The following is a 15,961-nucleotide window of genomic DNA, read 5'->3' as shown; positions in this document are numbered from 1 at the left end:
GCTCATTTGGGCTATCCAACCAATGCAATTTTCATGTAATATTTTCACTTGACTATTTGAAAGATTGGGTAGGAGATGGTATAATATGGATTTATTTACTATTATTGAGAGGCTGGAAATAACTATAAAATAGATATGCTTGAAAATGCCAAGAATGTTGGCTAGAGAATATTTAGCCGGAAGCTGAATTAATCAAAGCAACAAATTCAATAGGAGCCCCGAAAGGACAAAAAATGTGATCATTTCATCAAGAAACATTTTAGAATATTTATTGAGGAAAGCAAACTGTAAAATGCAAAGATAAACAGAAATACTTTGCACAAAGAAAGCCTCTTTTAAAAAGGAGCTGCAAAATAGTTTTGCAATCTAACAGCCATGATTTTACAGGATGATGGGAATTTCTTTTACCAGCAAACAATGAAAGGATTGAGGTGAAGACACAGATGACTTCTTATAGTGTTATCACGAGGCTTTTGAACCTGTAGAGCCCAAGGAAATGAACAGTTCCCTGAAATCTTATCTCCACCATTTATGGATTGAACCCTGGATTATCTTGGTAATATCAGCTAGTAGGAAGACTGCAAACTGGATGCATGCAATAAGCAATATCAGTTTTCAGTAACATGAAATGCATGGGCCAGTTAAAAAGGCATTGGTTCATCCACATTTCAAGAAGCCAACAAAAGCTAACAACTACTGTCGAATCTCTGATCTTCCCTTTCAGAAGAAGATTAGTGAGTAAATGGTAGAGCTGCAGTTTACATACCTAAGCCTGGGGCACAAACTGCATTGGTGATTCTCATGGATTATCTACAGAAGGATCTGGATGGAGGTGGTGAGACCATCCTTGCTTACCTAGATTTTTCAGAGGTTTTGATGCTGTCAACTACAGTATTTTTCTTGACTGCCTGTGAGGGTTAGGAGTCGGGGGCATATGCTATGGTGGTTTGGTTCAGCATGCAGGTTATTGGGATGGAGGTTAAGTCAGGTACTTCATTCTGGAATGCCTCAGTTTAGTCCTTTCTTATATATTTTTTTATTTAAAACATTTACACAGCCACCCATCTTATAACAAACTCTGGGTGGTTCACAATCAAAAACTAAAGTAAGTATCTTGTTCAACATCTATACCAGGGGTGTCAAACTCACGGCATCATGGTGGCGTCACATGACATATTGGGACTTTTTTCCTTTTCGCTAAACTGGACATGGGCGTGGCCAGCGTGTGACACATCCGGCCCGCAGGGCGGAAGTTTGACAGTCCTCACCTACACCTAAATGATGGGATAGGACAGGTTATCCATATGTTTAGTGAGGTATCATCAATATGCAGTTGATACTTCTCTACTCTGGACAGATTAGATTAGAAAAATGAGGTAAATCATGAACTGGTGTTTGGAGATTGAGAGATATGGACAGGGAAAAACAGGATGAAACTCAACTCAAAAGCCATTTGATTCCAAGATTACATCTTTTTTTTTTTTAATGGGATTGTGTTTCCCCCAAAGAATATGGTCACCAGCCTGGATTTATAACTCTGTAACTGGAGGGCTTTTACACGGCTTTGGCTGGTAAATCACAATTTTTAAAGGTGGCTTTCCTTGGAACAACATATTGTACCTATGCATATTCTAGAAATAGTAATTATACATGACTTTGATGTGCATTAACATAATTAGGTGGAAATTTGGCTAAAATAATGGTAAAGAATCCAACCTCACAATCCTATGCACTTCTACTCAGAAGTAAGCATTTTGATCACAGTGAGCCTTATTCCAAGCTAAGAGTGTAAGCTTAATCATTTTCTCACATTTTTTTAATATTACAATTCTTTTCTTGTAGCTCTGAAAAAGCGGAGGATTTTGATGAAGGGAAAAACAGCTCTGTTACTATTGTTTGAATAGAGCAACTCATTCATATTTGTTTAGTTTTGTGTAGTATCACCTCAAAGAATGAATCAACTCTGCCTCCACAGCTTTTTATTTTCCTGTCAAAGGAGGGGTAAAATTTTCCTTTCTACGTCAAGAATGAGTTACCCAGTGGGTTTAAACAGACCACAGCCACTCTACAACCCCAGACATGTGCACAGAAAGAAGGCTTCTGTGCTGTTCCCAAAAGAATTTCTCGATTTCCTGCTACTCACAATTCCCAAAGCTAGTCTGTCTTAACGTATTTATTTAAGAAAGAAAATAATGACACTTAGTTAAGGTAATGGTTGCAGTAGAGGGTGAGGAGTGGGGGATAGGTTTGGCCAGAGCTTTGAAAAAGTTATTTTCTTGACGAGTAAAAAAGGGGGAGGGGAGATAGATTATTCTGAATTGTGCCTATTTCATAGATACAGCATGTGTTTTCCGATATTGCTTAAATGGAGGATATTGTGATTATCAGCTGTGCTTCCACGATACAAAGTAGCTTAGATCAGGTTGAAGTTGACCCTATGCTGATTTCCATTACAATCATACAAATTATAGGCTAGAAAACATAGAACATGGAATCATAGGGCTGGAAGGAACCTTGGAGGTCTTCTAGTCCAACCCCCTGCTCAAAGCAGGAGACCTTAAGCAGCAGAAAAGGTTAATGCAACCTGGGAATTATGTTGGTTAGTTCAACAAATTTGGAGGGTACTGGATGGTTGGCTGCTGACAAACAAGTATTATCAGGTTCAAATATCATACTGTAAGCGTAGTCATCTTGAAATACCATGTGTAGCCGTGTTTGCATCGTTTGTAAAGAAGTAGAAAATATGCCACAGTGGGTTCCAGTGAAGATCAGTTTGACAGCAAGTATTTTTAATCTCCATTCTTTAGAGATATTCAGTAGAAAAGTCTGGACAAGTTTGTATTTGAGCTGATTTTCTAGTATCTGCTTAGCAATCTGATAGTGATCTTCACAATTTCATAAAGTGTTCAGCCCAGGATGGAGGGGGCCTATGAAAAAAATGCACACAGATACAGATTATGAATGATAATTTGAGGAGGAAAAAACATTAACCTAACTTGGAATACCAGTATGTTTTGTTGTTCCAGTCATGACGTCCTGAAGCACTTTTTGTTGTGCTATAATTTAATGAATTCATTAATTTGTTCCAATACTATGCACCATTTAGAGCAGTTCATTCAGTTTGGGTGTATTCACATTCCCTGTAGGCCAGGTAACAAGTACCATTTACTGGTTAAATTTGGACAATCGAAAAAGATTAGATAATGCATATTTCTCAAAGGCTATGGGATTTTTCCAAAGGATTGCCCAGCTCTCAGATAGAGTGATCTAACTCTTTCAGGTCCCTGGATGAGACTATATAGATGTCAATAGCTAAAGTGTCTCAACTATATAAAACAAAAACCACCAAACAATGAAAAGTATAGGGGAAAAGTATGTATCTGCCGTATCTGGGGGAAATGAGCATGCCCCAATATACTATCACTAGAGGTGGTATATTTTATTTTATTGTCATTAGCATCAATGAGGGAAAAAAATAGCTTAAGCAAGTGATGGAGAGAAGCAAAAGAAAGGAAAAACAGAATCATTTTTTTGTCATTACCCTGCTACTATCAGCCCAGGAGGTGGTTTCTCCATTCACCTATTTCTCCAATCTCCAGTAGTAGGATTATTCTAACAAAATCAATAATTTGCCAACTAGATGCAGCATTATACATGCACGTTACATCATAGCAGTCCAAACCATTACTCCCATTTCCAACATTCTTTATACATTTGGACATTTATAGTAAAAGAATTAATGCAATGCCAAACATGATGCTTGGTGTCCTTTTACTCTTCCTGCTTTTCATTTCAGGAAATCCGTCATCTTGTTGAAAATAAAAACATCATGGGCAGAAGGCAGCAAAACAAAAAGTTCCAATGCATAAAAGTGAACATAAATTTCTCCCCCACTGTTCTTTCACTAGCTTAAATAAAGCCATGTTTCCTGCTTGTTTTGTAATCAACAGGTTTCCTCCATGTTCCACAGTGTGAATTCTGCACTTTAAAAAAAAAAGATGTTTTCCTTACCCTCAGTGCCGCTTTTAAAGAAAAAAGAAAAGAAAAGAAACGTTTTCTTTATTTAGCAAGTGGCAATTTGGGATTTATTGGCCCAAACTTGCGATTTCATGGGCAGCTTTTTGAATATATAATCCATTTGCCATTCCTCTGGTGTTTTTCACAATTCTTCTGGCTAAAATACTGACAAAACTTTGAGGATTTCTTTTGAAGAGACTTTTACCCTGAACTTGAGCTGTATCTCGTGTCACAATTGGGAAAAGCTTCTTGAGTCATATAAAAAAGGTTTAAATGACACAATCTTGGAAAGAAAGTAGCAAAAGTTCCATGTCTAGCCAGGACCCACCAGCTGCTACAATAGCATGCTCTAACTAAAGCAAGCATTATGAACAGAGGCCTGTGGTCTGAGGTTTCTTTGTTCCAGAAGGAAAGAGACACCACAAATTATCCTCCAGCTTTTCAAGGGCAATTATGGAAACAATAGTCAAAGTGCTGGGTAGGTCTTTTTTGAGAGCTTGTTCTCCATTGTGGTTTACCATGCAGCAAAGAGACCACCAGCTAGGAGAAACTTTAGCAATCAACTTGGCTCTTAGAAAATTACACCTTAAGTCCATATTAACTTCTTGTCAATTGTTAATTCCTATGAATAAACATACCAGAGCTCAGGTCTTTAAAGTAACTATGGCTGCTAAACTAACAGGAAGCATGCCAACTCATGTTGCTGAGAGAATTGCGTCAATGAAATTTGCCCACCAGCATGCCTGGATATTCCACCATTCTTATTTCCCAAGATCAGGCTGAAGTTTTTGATTCTTAATTCTTGCAAATGATTATCTATGTTTTTGCTTTATTTTAAAAATATATTGGTGTGGATGCTAACCTAATGTTGTCACTCCCTTTTTCAGGAGGATGGTTTTTGTATTACATGAATTCTTACGTGCCGTGTAGTGTGTGTAACTTGGCATTTCAGACATTAGCAACTGAAATTTGTTTTGAACTATTTCTGAAAGGGAGAAGGACTTTGGGCAGGATACTGTCTGGGGAGTCTCTGCTGAACCTCATTTTCCCTATAGTTCCTCATAAGGAAGGAAGGCTAATTTCCCCCCTCTTATCTGCCAACAAGCCACAGGTTGTTGAGTGACACTAAGAAGGCCAGGAAATCAGGTAAGCTGTTGCTGGGAAAGGATAGCCAGCTAAATCCTTTGTGCAAAGGCTTCTGTTTGCACAGCATTGAGTGATGCCACTGTTCTTCTTTGAAATAATTTGTCAAACACCCACCAGACAGCCCATCTTGCACCTGGGACATATGAGGTTGCAGTGGTTGCAGTGATGGATGTTAAAGGTATGCAAGGCCAGCATGGCTGGCTTAGATTGCTGTCCTTCCAACTGAAGTGTGATAGTGCAAAGCAAATGCAACATGGTCAGAAGAAATTGAAACTGATACATGGGGTGAGGGAGGGAGGAGATGCAAAAAAGAGGAAGGTGAGTAAATCCTACTAGTGTTGGGTTGGGGAAAATATAATGGAGAGCCTAGGTGGGCTAATTCAGGAAAGAAGGACTATCACTTAATGCCAGTCCTCAATTATGGTTGTTTAGCTCCAGCCTGCGTTTTAGTATCTGAATCACTAAGCACCATTTTTGTAGCCCATCTCTGGACTTGCTCAATCTTATCGGTATCTTTTTTAAAGAAAGGTTTCCAGAACTGGACACATATTCCAAATGGGGTCTGACTGAAGCCCTACATAGCAGGGTTTTTCCTGCTGGTGATCCCTATAATGATGCATCCAAGATTTTTGCTTGTCTGCACAGTGTGCCTGGACACTGTGTTTACACATTTTGCAGAGTGTCTGTTATAAACCCACCTAAATAGCAATAGCACTTAGACTTATACACCACTTCACAGTGCTTTTACAACCCTCTCTAAGCAGTTTACAGAGTCAGCATATTGCCCCCAACAATCTGGGTCCTCATTTTACCAACCTCGGAAGGATGGAAGGCTGATAGTAGGATTTATGATAGAGAATGCCCATGCCGCTTTTCAGATTGACAAAGAAGGTTGGTGTTTTTGTTTTGCAGAAACGTCATGTGAAATATTAAAAAATAAAAGATTGGAGATAAGGGTTCTTTTTTATTCTTTTCCTAAAAGACTCAGTTTGGGAATAAATCCAACAAACGGAAATGCTGCTTGTGAAAACTCTTTTGATTTCTCCTATGAAATGAAAATAGTCATGTCTTATTTTACCCAAAAAAAAAACCAAACCAATTTTCTGTTTGAAGGGGTATCCAGTTGAGGTCAACTTCAAAAATTAAGGACCATGAAAGCAAAGACCCAGGCCTTTAAAATTGTCCATCTACAATACATGTTCAAGCTGCATCAGGACCGCAGCTTGAACGAGCACGGGAAATAAATCCTGGACCCCTATGCAAGGATGCTTTGTTTTATTGCTATGACTATAGTAAATATTCCTGAATATACATTTGTAGAGAGAAATAAGCACAAATCAACTTTATACAACTCTGTGATCTCTTGTGTATAGGAGAGAAAGATGGACTCCAGAAACTGCTAGCCTAAATGAGAACAGCTGTCACTTTATTGCCCCATCTCTTGGACTGATCTTAATCTGCAGCGAGAGCAAACACTCTATTTCAAGTGGCATTTATGAGGTGCAGATATCTGAAATGCTACAGAGGGCATTGGAACCCACTTTGGTAAAACCTTAAATTCTGTCTTCATCAGGCATCAGGTTTAACCAGCATAAACTGGATGTTACAATGGTAGGTCTCCTAACTACAGCCTCTCCAGAGATGGAGCTATTCTAATTCAGTGCCAATGCAAGTTCCATTGTCAATCCAATTGTCTTCTATATGAACACTATATGGCAGGGGTGTCAAACTTGATTTCATTGAGGGCCACATCAGGGTTGTGTTTGACCTTGGTGGGCCAGGGTGGCCGTGGTCAGCATGACATCACTCGTTTTGGCGCCTCAGGTGGCCCGAGTGTTCTGCCAGTGAAAACAGGCTCCCGAGCTCCATTTTTGGCTGCAACGGCCTCCTGCAACCCACTACCAGTGAAAATGGAACTTGGGAAGGCCGCAGGTGGCCCTCGCAAGCTCTGTTTTCACTGGCAGAGGCACCGCAAGCCGGTCCTTTGCTGTTTCCAGGGCAGCCCTGCAGGCCAGATCTAAGGACCCCGCAGGCTAGATCCGGCCCCCAGGCCTTGACTTTGATATCCCTGCTGTATGGCTAACTTTGACCAGCTCTCCAACTAGATTTTGTTGCAGGCAGGAAACTATTTCAGCTAGCCCCTAGCTGTATTGGGAAAACAGGAATAACTTTAAAAAAAAATCAGACATTCAAACAACCAACTGAGATTTGGAGAGTTCACCCCGTTGCTTTACTTATAGTGAATAGTTCATTTGTCTCTAGTGTGACAGTGTCATTTCCTATTCCAAAACTCTACCAGCCTCTGCTTCTATGATCAGTACAGGCGACTTTGTAAATTCAAATAATTTTATCCTGTTTGTTTTCCTGTTTCTCATAAGAAAACAAATCTTAACTAAACAAATACTCTGGAGTTCCATGGTTTATTTTATCCAAGGTTTCAGTACAAACATGTTTGTTCTAGTTAAACTCGTGCCATATCCTTTCTTAATTATATTCAACACCTTCCCACGAGAACTGTGACTGGGGTTATATAAATAGCCTGCTTGGGTCCCAGCTTCACTCTTGAGGCTGTTATGCCCTTCATGCATATAGCAGAAACACATCATTAAAGTGGAAATCCTACCACATTTATTTGCAGTAGAATTATTGATTGCAACAAGAATTACCTACAAGTGAATATACATGTGAACTGCATTATACCAACCTTCACCCATAAGGACCATAAGATTATTTTGGGGAGCCTTGAAGCATATTTTGTTTCATCCAACAGTGCAAAAGCATTGTCCATAGGAAACGTTGCTGGTCCTCATTCCCTGAAATCCACTGGAGAAGTACATAGTGCTAAAACTGGAAAGAGGGAAAGGGAAAGTCAGGGAGAGGAGTGTTTGAAAGGATAAATAGGGGGAGCAAAAGTACCTTTCTAAGTTTAACGGAATGTGTCATGCGGCCCCTGTTGGTGCCTGAATCCACAGAGGAGGACGAGCCAGAGCTGGGCCCGACAGAGGTTGAGGGGGCGGCCTCGGTGGCTTCGGAGGAAGGTGGGGAGGAGCAGGACGAGGCAGCCCCAGGCCACTTGGGCTTGGATGGCTTGCCAGCAGGGAGGAACAGAGAGGACGGGCAGTGGAGATGAAGAGCAACGGAGCTCAGGCGATGAACAAGGACTGCCCCTTCCTGATCCCCGAGCACGGAGAGTAGAGAGGAGGCGGGAACAGCACAGACTGACCTGACGACTCACTAGGACAGCGCCCCGGCCCTCTTCACAAGGCATACTTGGGGACTGAGACTTAAGGAGATGCTGTGGGGAGAGGCATTTGTCAGGAACAAACGCTGAATTCATGGAGTTTTGAGACGTTTAGGGTTTGCTGGACTTCCTGCCTTATTCCTTGTTTCCTGGACTTCTTGCCTTATTCCTTGCTTCCTGGACTTCTTGCCTTATTCCTTGCTTCCTGGACTTCCTGCCTTATTCCTTGTTTCCTGGACTTCTTGCCTTATTCCTTGCTTCCTGGACTTCTTGCCTTATTCCTTGTTTCCTGGACTTCCTGCCTTATTCCTTGTTTCCTGGACTTCTTGCCTTATTCCTTGCTTCCTGGACTAATTGCCGTGTTCCTTTGCTTCCTGGACTCATTGACATATTCCCTTGCCCCGCTAGACTTCTTGCTTTGAAGTCATTGTGCTAACAGTGTTTTGATGGACTACTTGTGGCCAGAGGTTGTTGGAAGTGTGTGTGAGCACTTTGCACTGGGACTGGCCATAAATGGGGGAGCACTTGGGGGAAAGGTGGAGCAATAAAGGGGCATTTTGAACTATCAGCTGACTGTGTTGCCACTGTGCCTTGACCCGGGTCATCACAGAATGCATGGATGACCTTGAGGAAAGGGGAAAAGGGAAACAATAAAGCAAGAGGCTGTAGTCCCTTAATGGTCAGAGAAACACAGGAAGGACCTGATCTAATGGAGCAAGCCTTTAAATTGGAATATGGGAAATTCATACCTTCAAACTTGCAAGATCTGTCAATGTAGCCTTATAATAAAGTAAATTTACCTCATCTAATCATGTTTCTTGTCTGGTTTACTTGGCAAGGTTGACACTATGACTGGAGGTTCACTGTTCAAGTGAGACAGATGGCTACTAAAATAAGAGTGTTTTACTGATGATGCCTTATGGAATGCTTCCTCAGAGAGTCTCAATCAGTACCCGATTCATACATTTATTGGTGAAATTCATTATGCTTTTAAATGCTTTCTTTTTAGTGGCGTGACATATAACAAATATTTTCTTTGGATTGAGGTGCGGTGCTTAAACAGACATTTAGTGTCCTTCTAAGCTACATTTATCTCTGCTTTAATGAGTTGTGTGTAATGAGAAGGCAAATAAAATTGAAATTATAATAATAATGTTTTTTGTATATGCAAAAACAAGTAGTTCTCGATTTACAACCAAAATTGAGCCCAAAATTTCTATTGCTAAGTGAGACATTTGTTAAGTGAGTTTTGCCCCATTTTATGACCTTTCTTGCCATAGTTATTAAGTGAATCTCTGCAGTAGTTAAGTTAGCAACACAGTTGTTAAATGAATATGGTGTCCCATTGATTTTGTTTGTGAGAAGGTTAAATTTGATCACATGACCCTGGGTCACTGCAACTGAGTCACTTGCCCAGCCTCTGAATTTTTATCATATGACCATGTAAATGCTGCAACAGTGGTAAGTGTGAAAATCAGTCAAAAGTGACTTTTTTTCAATGCCGTTCTATCTTTGAACAGTCACTAAACGAACCGATGTAAGTCAAGGACTACCTGTGGTATATTAAAATGTTCAAAATATTTTGCATGACACATTATACTCCCACAGCAAACCTGAGAAGCTGAGCTTGGCAGTTTCCAGGAAAGCCGTCAGATCCCAAATTTGCCTCTGACATCTTGTAAATATATAACATTTTCAGAAATTTCACAAGGTTTTGACATTCTTGTATGAGATCTTGCACAAGATTTTAGCACCTGATCTTTTGGAATAGGAAATCAAGCTGTCATAGGAAATATTCCTATTCCAGTCACCGGTATATATGAAACTGTCTTGTACTGAGTCAGATCATTTGTTCATCTACTCCAGCATCTTATTGAATCTGAGAATTCCTAGTTAATGTGGCATCAGGGTTCAAAATTGTAGTCCAAAAACATAGAGGATACCACTCTGAAGGTAACTGATCCAGGTAGATTTACTAGTCTTCTAGTAGAACTCCTAAGACCGTGATGGCGAACATATGGCAGGTGTGCCAGAGGTGGCACACAGAGCCCTCTCTGCTGGCACGCACACTGTCACCCAGGTCAGATCTCCATGGCGTTTCCTTCATGAGCTTCTGTTTCCCTGCAAACAATGAAACAGAAGCTCACAAAAGAAAAAGATCTTACCTCTTGCCGCGCTGCCAGTGTTGGGATGCCCCACCTCCCGCCAGACAGCTAGTTTTCAGGTCTCTGCTGCGCATGTCTGCGTGCATGTCCGCACATGTGCATGTCCGCACATGTTTGTGCATGTCCACGTATGTCCACACATATGCATGCTTGCGTGCACACACACCTTTCAGTTTGGGCATGCGTGCGCACACAGTTTGGGCACTCAGTGTCTAAAAGATTCACTATTACTGTCCTAAAACATTGGCCAGAAATATTTTCCAAAACTGCAACCTAAAATTATTTTTTAATACATACGAAAAAAATAAAAGTGGTATGCTTAAACTACTTACTGCTCTTCTTTTATGGGCACATTCTTTGTAATGTAATTCTCATCAGACTATTATGGCTAAAGATGTACAATCAGATCTTACACTGTATATACCCATCTAAAATAGGAGTCTTGGATTCGCAGCCATAGGCTGCATACAAATCTCTGGGTCATTTTGTGCAGACCTTGCCTTCACAGTTAAGATCAGAGATGGTTTGCTTTATAATCACTGTAACCATTGCTGCAATTCCTCCTTGCCCTAGTTTATAGGGTGAAAAATTCAGCTCAGGCAGGATAATCTAAGAATGTGACCCATATCATGTGAGTCTCATAACCAGGAAGAATTGTCACCAATGATGTTACTGATGAGAGAAACAGATCCCAACTTGGCCCTACCTCTGACATTTCCTTAGTGTGGGGCTAAGTGTGCAAGCACCCCTCGGTTTAATCTGCCTGGATGCAAAGCCATGTTTCCCATTCTAAAGCTATAGAGTGGTAGTGGTAATATTGCTGGAGAGAGCAGGTCCTGGCCATGGCCATGGCTATGATAACTTTGCTCTCTAACCTTCCCAAAGATGTGTGACTTGTGGTCACAGTTCTTTGGGAACTTGACGTGTGGTTTTCATGATTGGGAATGTAACATGTGGTCTTCATGATTATGGGAATTTGGAACTCTGCACTATGAGGTATTCTTAATTTCAAGAATAAAGTATAAGATATTGGAAGTTTGCCACCTAGCAACCTTTCTTACTAATCAACATAATGGAACAGAGAGCTTTAGTGAAGAATAATTTCTTATATATAGAATTGCCACAGATGGAGATAACATTCTCCATTCTATATTTAGATCTTACCAGGTTTCTCTTTAAAGAGCAAACTGATGATTGAACAGGAATAATATATTTTATTGGTTTTTAAAACTAAACATACTTTGCATTGCCATATTTGATGAATCTAAAGTACTAAGTTTTGATATTTATACTTTTCCCATCATGGTGGTCAGCTTCAAAGAAAAAAAAAAAGATTCAGGAGGATAGAAAGGGGGATTTTACCAGCTCTAATCTTATTCATTTTTGTAAAAATATTTATAGGCTGCTCCAGTCCTTACAGACTATGGGCATGCAATAAAATGCAATAAAAACAAAATAATCCAAAATAACAATGGCAGTCAGCTAACTATTATAATTCCCCAAACAGTTTTTAGGCCAAAAGCTTGCTAGAACAGTACTATGATTAACTTTTCCTAAAAGCAATGTTAGTTGGTGTTGCTCATATCTTTTAGGCTGAAGTGTTACAGGAAGTGAGGGCTACCATGAAGTTCAAAACTAATAATCTTTCAGAGGAGGAAAAGACCCTCAACAGGCTACAAAAAAAGGTTCCAAAGTTTTGTTTTATTCCTGAGACTATTTATCATGTATATGAAGCCTTTGCATGAGATCACATTAAGATTTAGAATAAAGCATCATCAATATGCTAGTGACATCCAGCTCTGCCTCTTTTCATCAGATTTAGTACTGGCAGTGAAAGTGTTGAATCAACACTATGGACTGGGTGAAGGCCAACAAACTGCAGCTCAGTCCAAATGAGCCAGGAATACAGTTAGTGGAAGGCTTATCTGTCCAGCAGAGTGGCATTCAGCATGTTCTGGAATTGGCTGCAGGCCTCTAAATAATTACGTTTATAGCTTGGAGATCTTCTAGAGCTTTCATAGTCATTAGAGGCCTACTGTGACACAGAGTGTGCCTTTTACCTCAGTACACTGATCTGCCCATTATCATTCTTCTCGGACAGAGATAACCTTGTACATAATTAGTGTCCTAGCAATAACACATTTAGCTTACTTTAAAGTATTTACATGTGGGATTGCCCTTGAAAGTTATCCACATACTTCAGTTAATAATAAAAGTGTACTGAATAGAAATAAGCATTATAAACATATTAAGCTAGGTTTTTTTTTAAAAAAAAATCCCATTCATCTCTGATCCTAGTTCAAGGAGATGATATTAACTTATAAAGACTTTCACTACAATATCTGAAATCTGGGGTTCTCTTGGATGCATAGCTTCTGTTCATGGAGCAGGTGGCACCCATGGCCAGGAGAGCTTGTACATTAATTCCCTGTGTACCAGCTGTGCCCATTTGAAGATCAGGAGGCACTAATCACAATCACTCATGCTTTAGTCAATCCTCCCCCCCCCTTAAATCATTGCAACATGTTCTATGTGAAGCTGCTCTTGAAGAGCATCTGGAAGCTTCAGGTTGTCTGGAGTGCAGCAACATATGCAGATTGGGCACACTGCAGTACCTCTATATAACACCACTGCTATGAGAACTGCACTGGCTGCCAGTGAGCTTCCAGGTACAATTCCAATTGATGGCTGTCACCTTTAAAGCCCTCATGGCATGGGACCAAATTAATCCCCAGTGGTATTCACCATCCCACCAGATTTGGCAAAATGGGCATAGTCCAGGTACCTTCAATGAAACAGTGTCAACTGGTAAGTCTCAGTCATATTACCTACCCTTTTCTGTCATATTACCTGCCCTATGGAATAGCTTCCTTCCCCAAACACAGACAGTCCCAACTCTATTAGCCTTTCACAAGGATCTGGCTTTCCCCCATTTAATCCAAGATGTTCATTTGCGGGGGGGGGGGGAGCTCTAGGACAGGTGTACCTGATTGTGCCTTAACTAAGACTTGATGGTGTTTTATTTGGTTTTATTTTTTTTTCTTTCTCTTATTTTGTTCATTAATAAAGTTTTTTTTTTTTTAAACAGATGGGTGACCATATGCATTGATTGGATAAATACATACATAAATACATTAATTTCACTAAGTTCTTACATGCACACTAAAACCTTTAAAGCCTTGATATTGGAGCCTTTCAGAGATAGTCCTCTAACTCTGTTTTGTCTTTTTCCAGCATGAATTGCCTTTTATTGCATTTCAGCAAGTTAAAATACATTTTTAATTTGTATGCTCTGAATAAAATAATATGCTAATTTCAAACAAAAATATGCTGTTAAAGCTGTTTAAATGAATATGTTTTTATTGTTTTATATTAATGCAAACTGTTCTTACATTATTATTTTGCAATTTTAATTTGTTATGAAGTCTCCTGGAACAGTCTGCTTTTGAAGGGTGACATACCAAATTTAACAACAAATAAATACAATGGTTCAAATAGAAGTTGGAAGACTTTGTACACGACAGTTGGTGATTGCAAATTTAACATATTTTTAAATCCCCAAATAACTTTTACCAATATCTGAGCAGAGCGTGTGGCAGCTGCTTAAAAAGTCTGCACATCTGAAGACTACATGAATAAAAAAAAGCCATTCATGTGCACTCGTGTGCATTTGCCACACATCTAGGCTTTATTCTCCAGCAGATATTGACAAAAGCTGTTGGGAAGTGCTTGTTGAAAGCTTCATTTTCCATAGGACTGTCAGACATATTTTCTTTTGATCGTATGATAACCAAATGCTTCCAGGATCTGTTGAATAGATCCAGACTGAAATCACAATGTTGAAACAGACTTTCATGTTCTACTTAGATAACAATTTCTTTCCTCTTTCAGCTCACAACTCCAGTTTTTCCAATGGTCATCAAGCTGGGACATGCTCATGCAGGAATGGGAAAGGTAAGGACGTGCATAGACATTCTCACATGAATCTCTTCAGTCCAATAAGTCAAACTTCTAAAATCTTTGTTTCAGTCCTTCATTAAAAGAGGTAAGTCCATATATTGATTGTGTTGGCCAGACCACATAAAAGAAACAGATGGTTATTATCTAGCGTGCAGGATATTGAAATAAAAAACGGTTACAGGAAATATAATATGATGAGGGCAAGTATATTTTCTTCCAGGGTAAATTCACAAAACCTGGAAAACATATCAGGGATAATTGTTTCACAGGAAAGCTAGATTCTCTCTTTCATTGTGTAAGCAGAATTTTTAATTGCAGAGCCTTTAATGGCAATATGGCAAAATATCCCTGCTTTCCCCGCCTTTTCTTGCACATATGTCTGTATGCATTCGGTTTTAATAAAATAAAGCAAAAATAGACACTAGGATATCCACTGGCATTGAAAATAACAGTATCTTATTATTAGTGAGAATAATTCTCAGACACTACAAAAGATTATTCAGATCTGGCTCAGCCGACAGAAAGTTGTTAGGTCATCATTTTTATAACTTGGTTTTTCTGCCCAATAAGCCATTTTTCCTGGAATTCTATTTCTATATCAGTATCTTGTTTGTTCCAAGGTAAATAAGGACTTAAATTTGAACTTAAGTGGCAATTCATTTTAAGAAGAAAGTTAAGACCTTTTCAATCTAACAAGCACTTTCTCTGCTTGGCAACGAAACTTGTAACGAAGAACTAAACTAACCTGAGAAACAGTTAATTATCTGGCTTATGTGGGTCTTGCTTAAGCATGATTTTTGAAGAAATCACATTAGCCTTGGATCATACAACACATGCTAGGCTATATCTCAGCCTATACAATTAAAACCACAGTATATCTTAGTACAATTTGTAAACCTACCAAATATATGGCAAACAAATGAGAGAATAAAGCTGATAGAATTTAAATTGAGAGTAAAGAAGCCAAAACCTAAAATGTGAACTGGTTGTACCATTCTGTAATATTTATATGTTTTCTTAATTTTAATATAGTTGGATTCCATTTGAATTAAATACTGGGCCACTGTGAGCATCCGCCGTTTAAAAATGCTTTTGGTATTCCAATTATGGATTGGAAAAATCCACAAATTAGGCAAATTAGTCCAGACAAAGGATTTCTAAAAAGAAAACATCATCACTCTGCAATCCAGCATTGTCCAAAGACATTTCTGTGGTCATGGGACCAGCATGACTATATGCCAAGGCGCACAGAATGCTGTTACCTTCCCACTGAAGTGATACCTATTTATCTACTCGCATTTGTATGCTTTCAAACTGCTAGGTGGGCAGGAGCTGGGGCAAGTACAGGAGCTCACCCCATCATGCAGTGCTTGGGTGTCAAACCCAGACTGCCAGCTTTCCAGCCGACAAGCCCAGTGTTTTTAACCACTGA

The 15,961-nt window shown here is 39.5% G+C and overlaps 1 protein-coding gene across 1 annotated transcript in view; it reads left to right on the top strand.

Annotated features, from left to right (window-relative positions):
* The window catches only part of SYN3 (synapsin III), a 205,045-nt gene that overhangs the window by 150,691 nt on the left and 38,393 nt on the right, over nt 1–15,961 (top strand). Inside the window, exon 7 of the mRNA XM_034403830.2 lies at nt 14,461–14,523. Coding sequence (XP_034259721.1) covers nt 14,461–14,523 — 63 coding nt within the window. The remainder of the gene's footprint in view (nt 1–14,460; nt 14,524–15,961) is intronic.

Source organism: Pantherophis guttatus, chromosome 7, assembly GCF_059756535.1.
Source record: "Pantherophis guttatus breed Tessera chromosome 7, ASM5975653v1, whole genome shotgun sequence".
NCBI classification, from domain to species: Eukaryota; Metazoa; Chordata; class Lepidosauria; order Squamata; family Colubridae; genus Pantherophis; species Pantherophis guttatus.
Note: the sequence above shows the minus strand (reverse complement) of the source record. Positions and strands in the feature narration are given on the sequence as shown.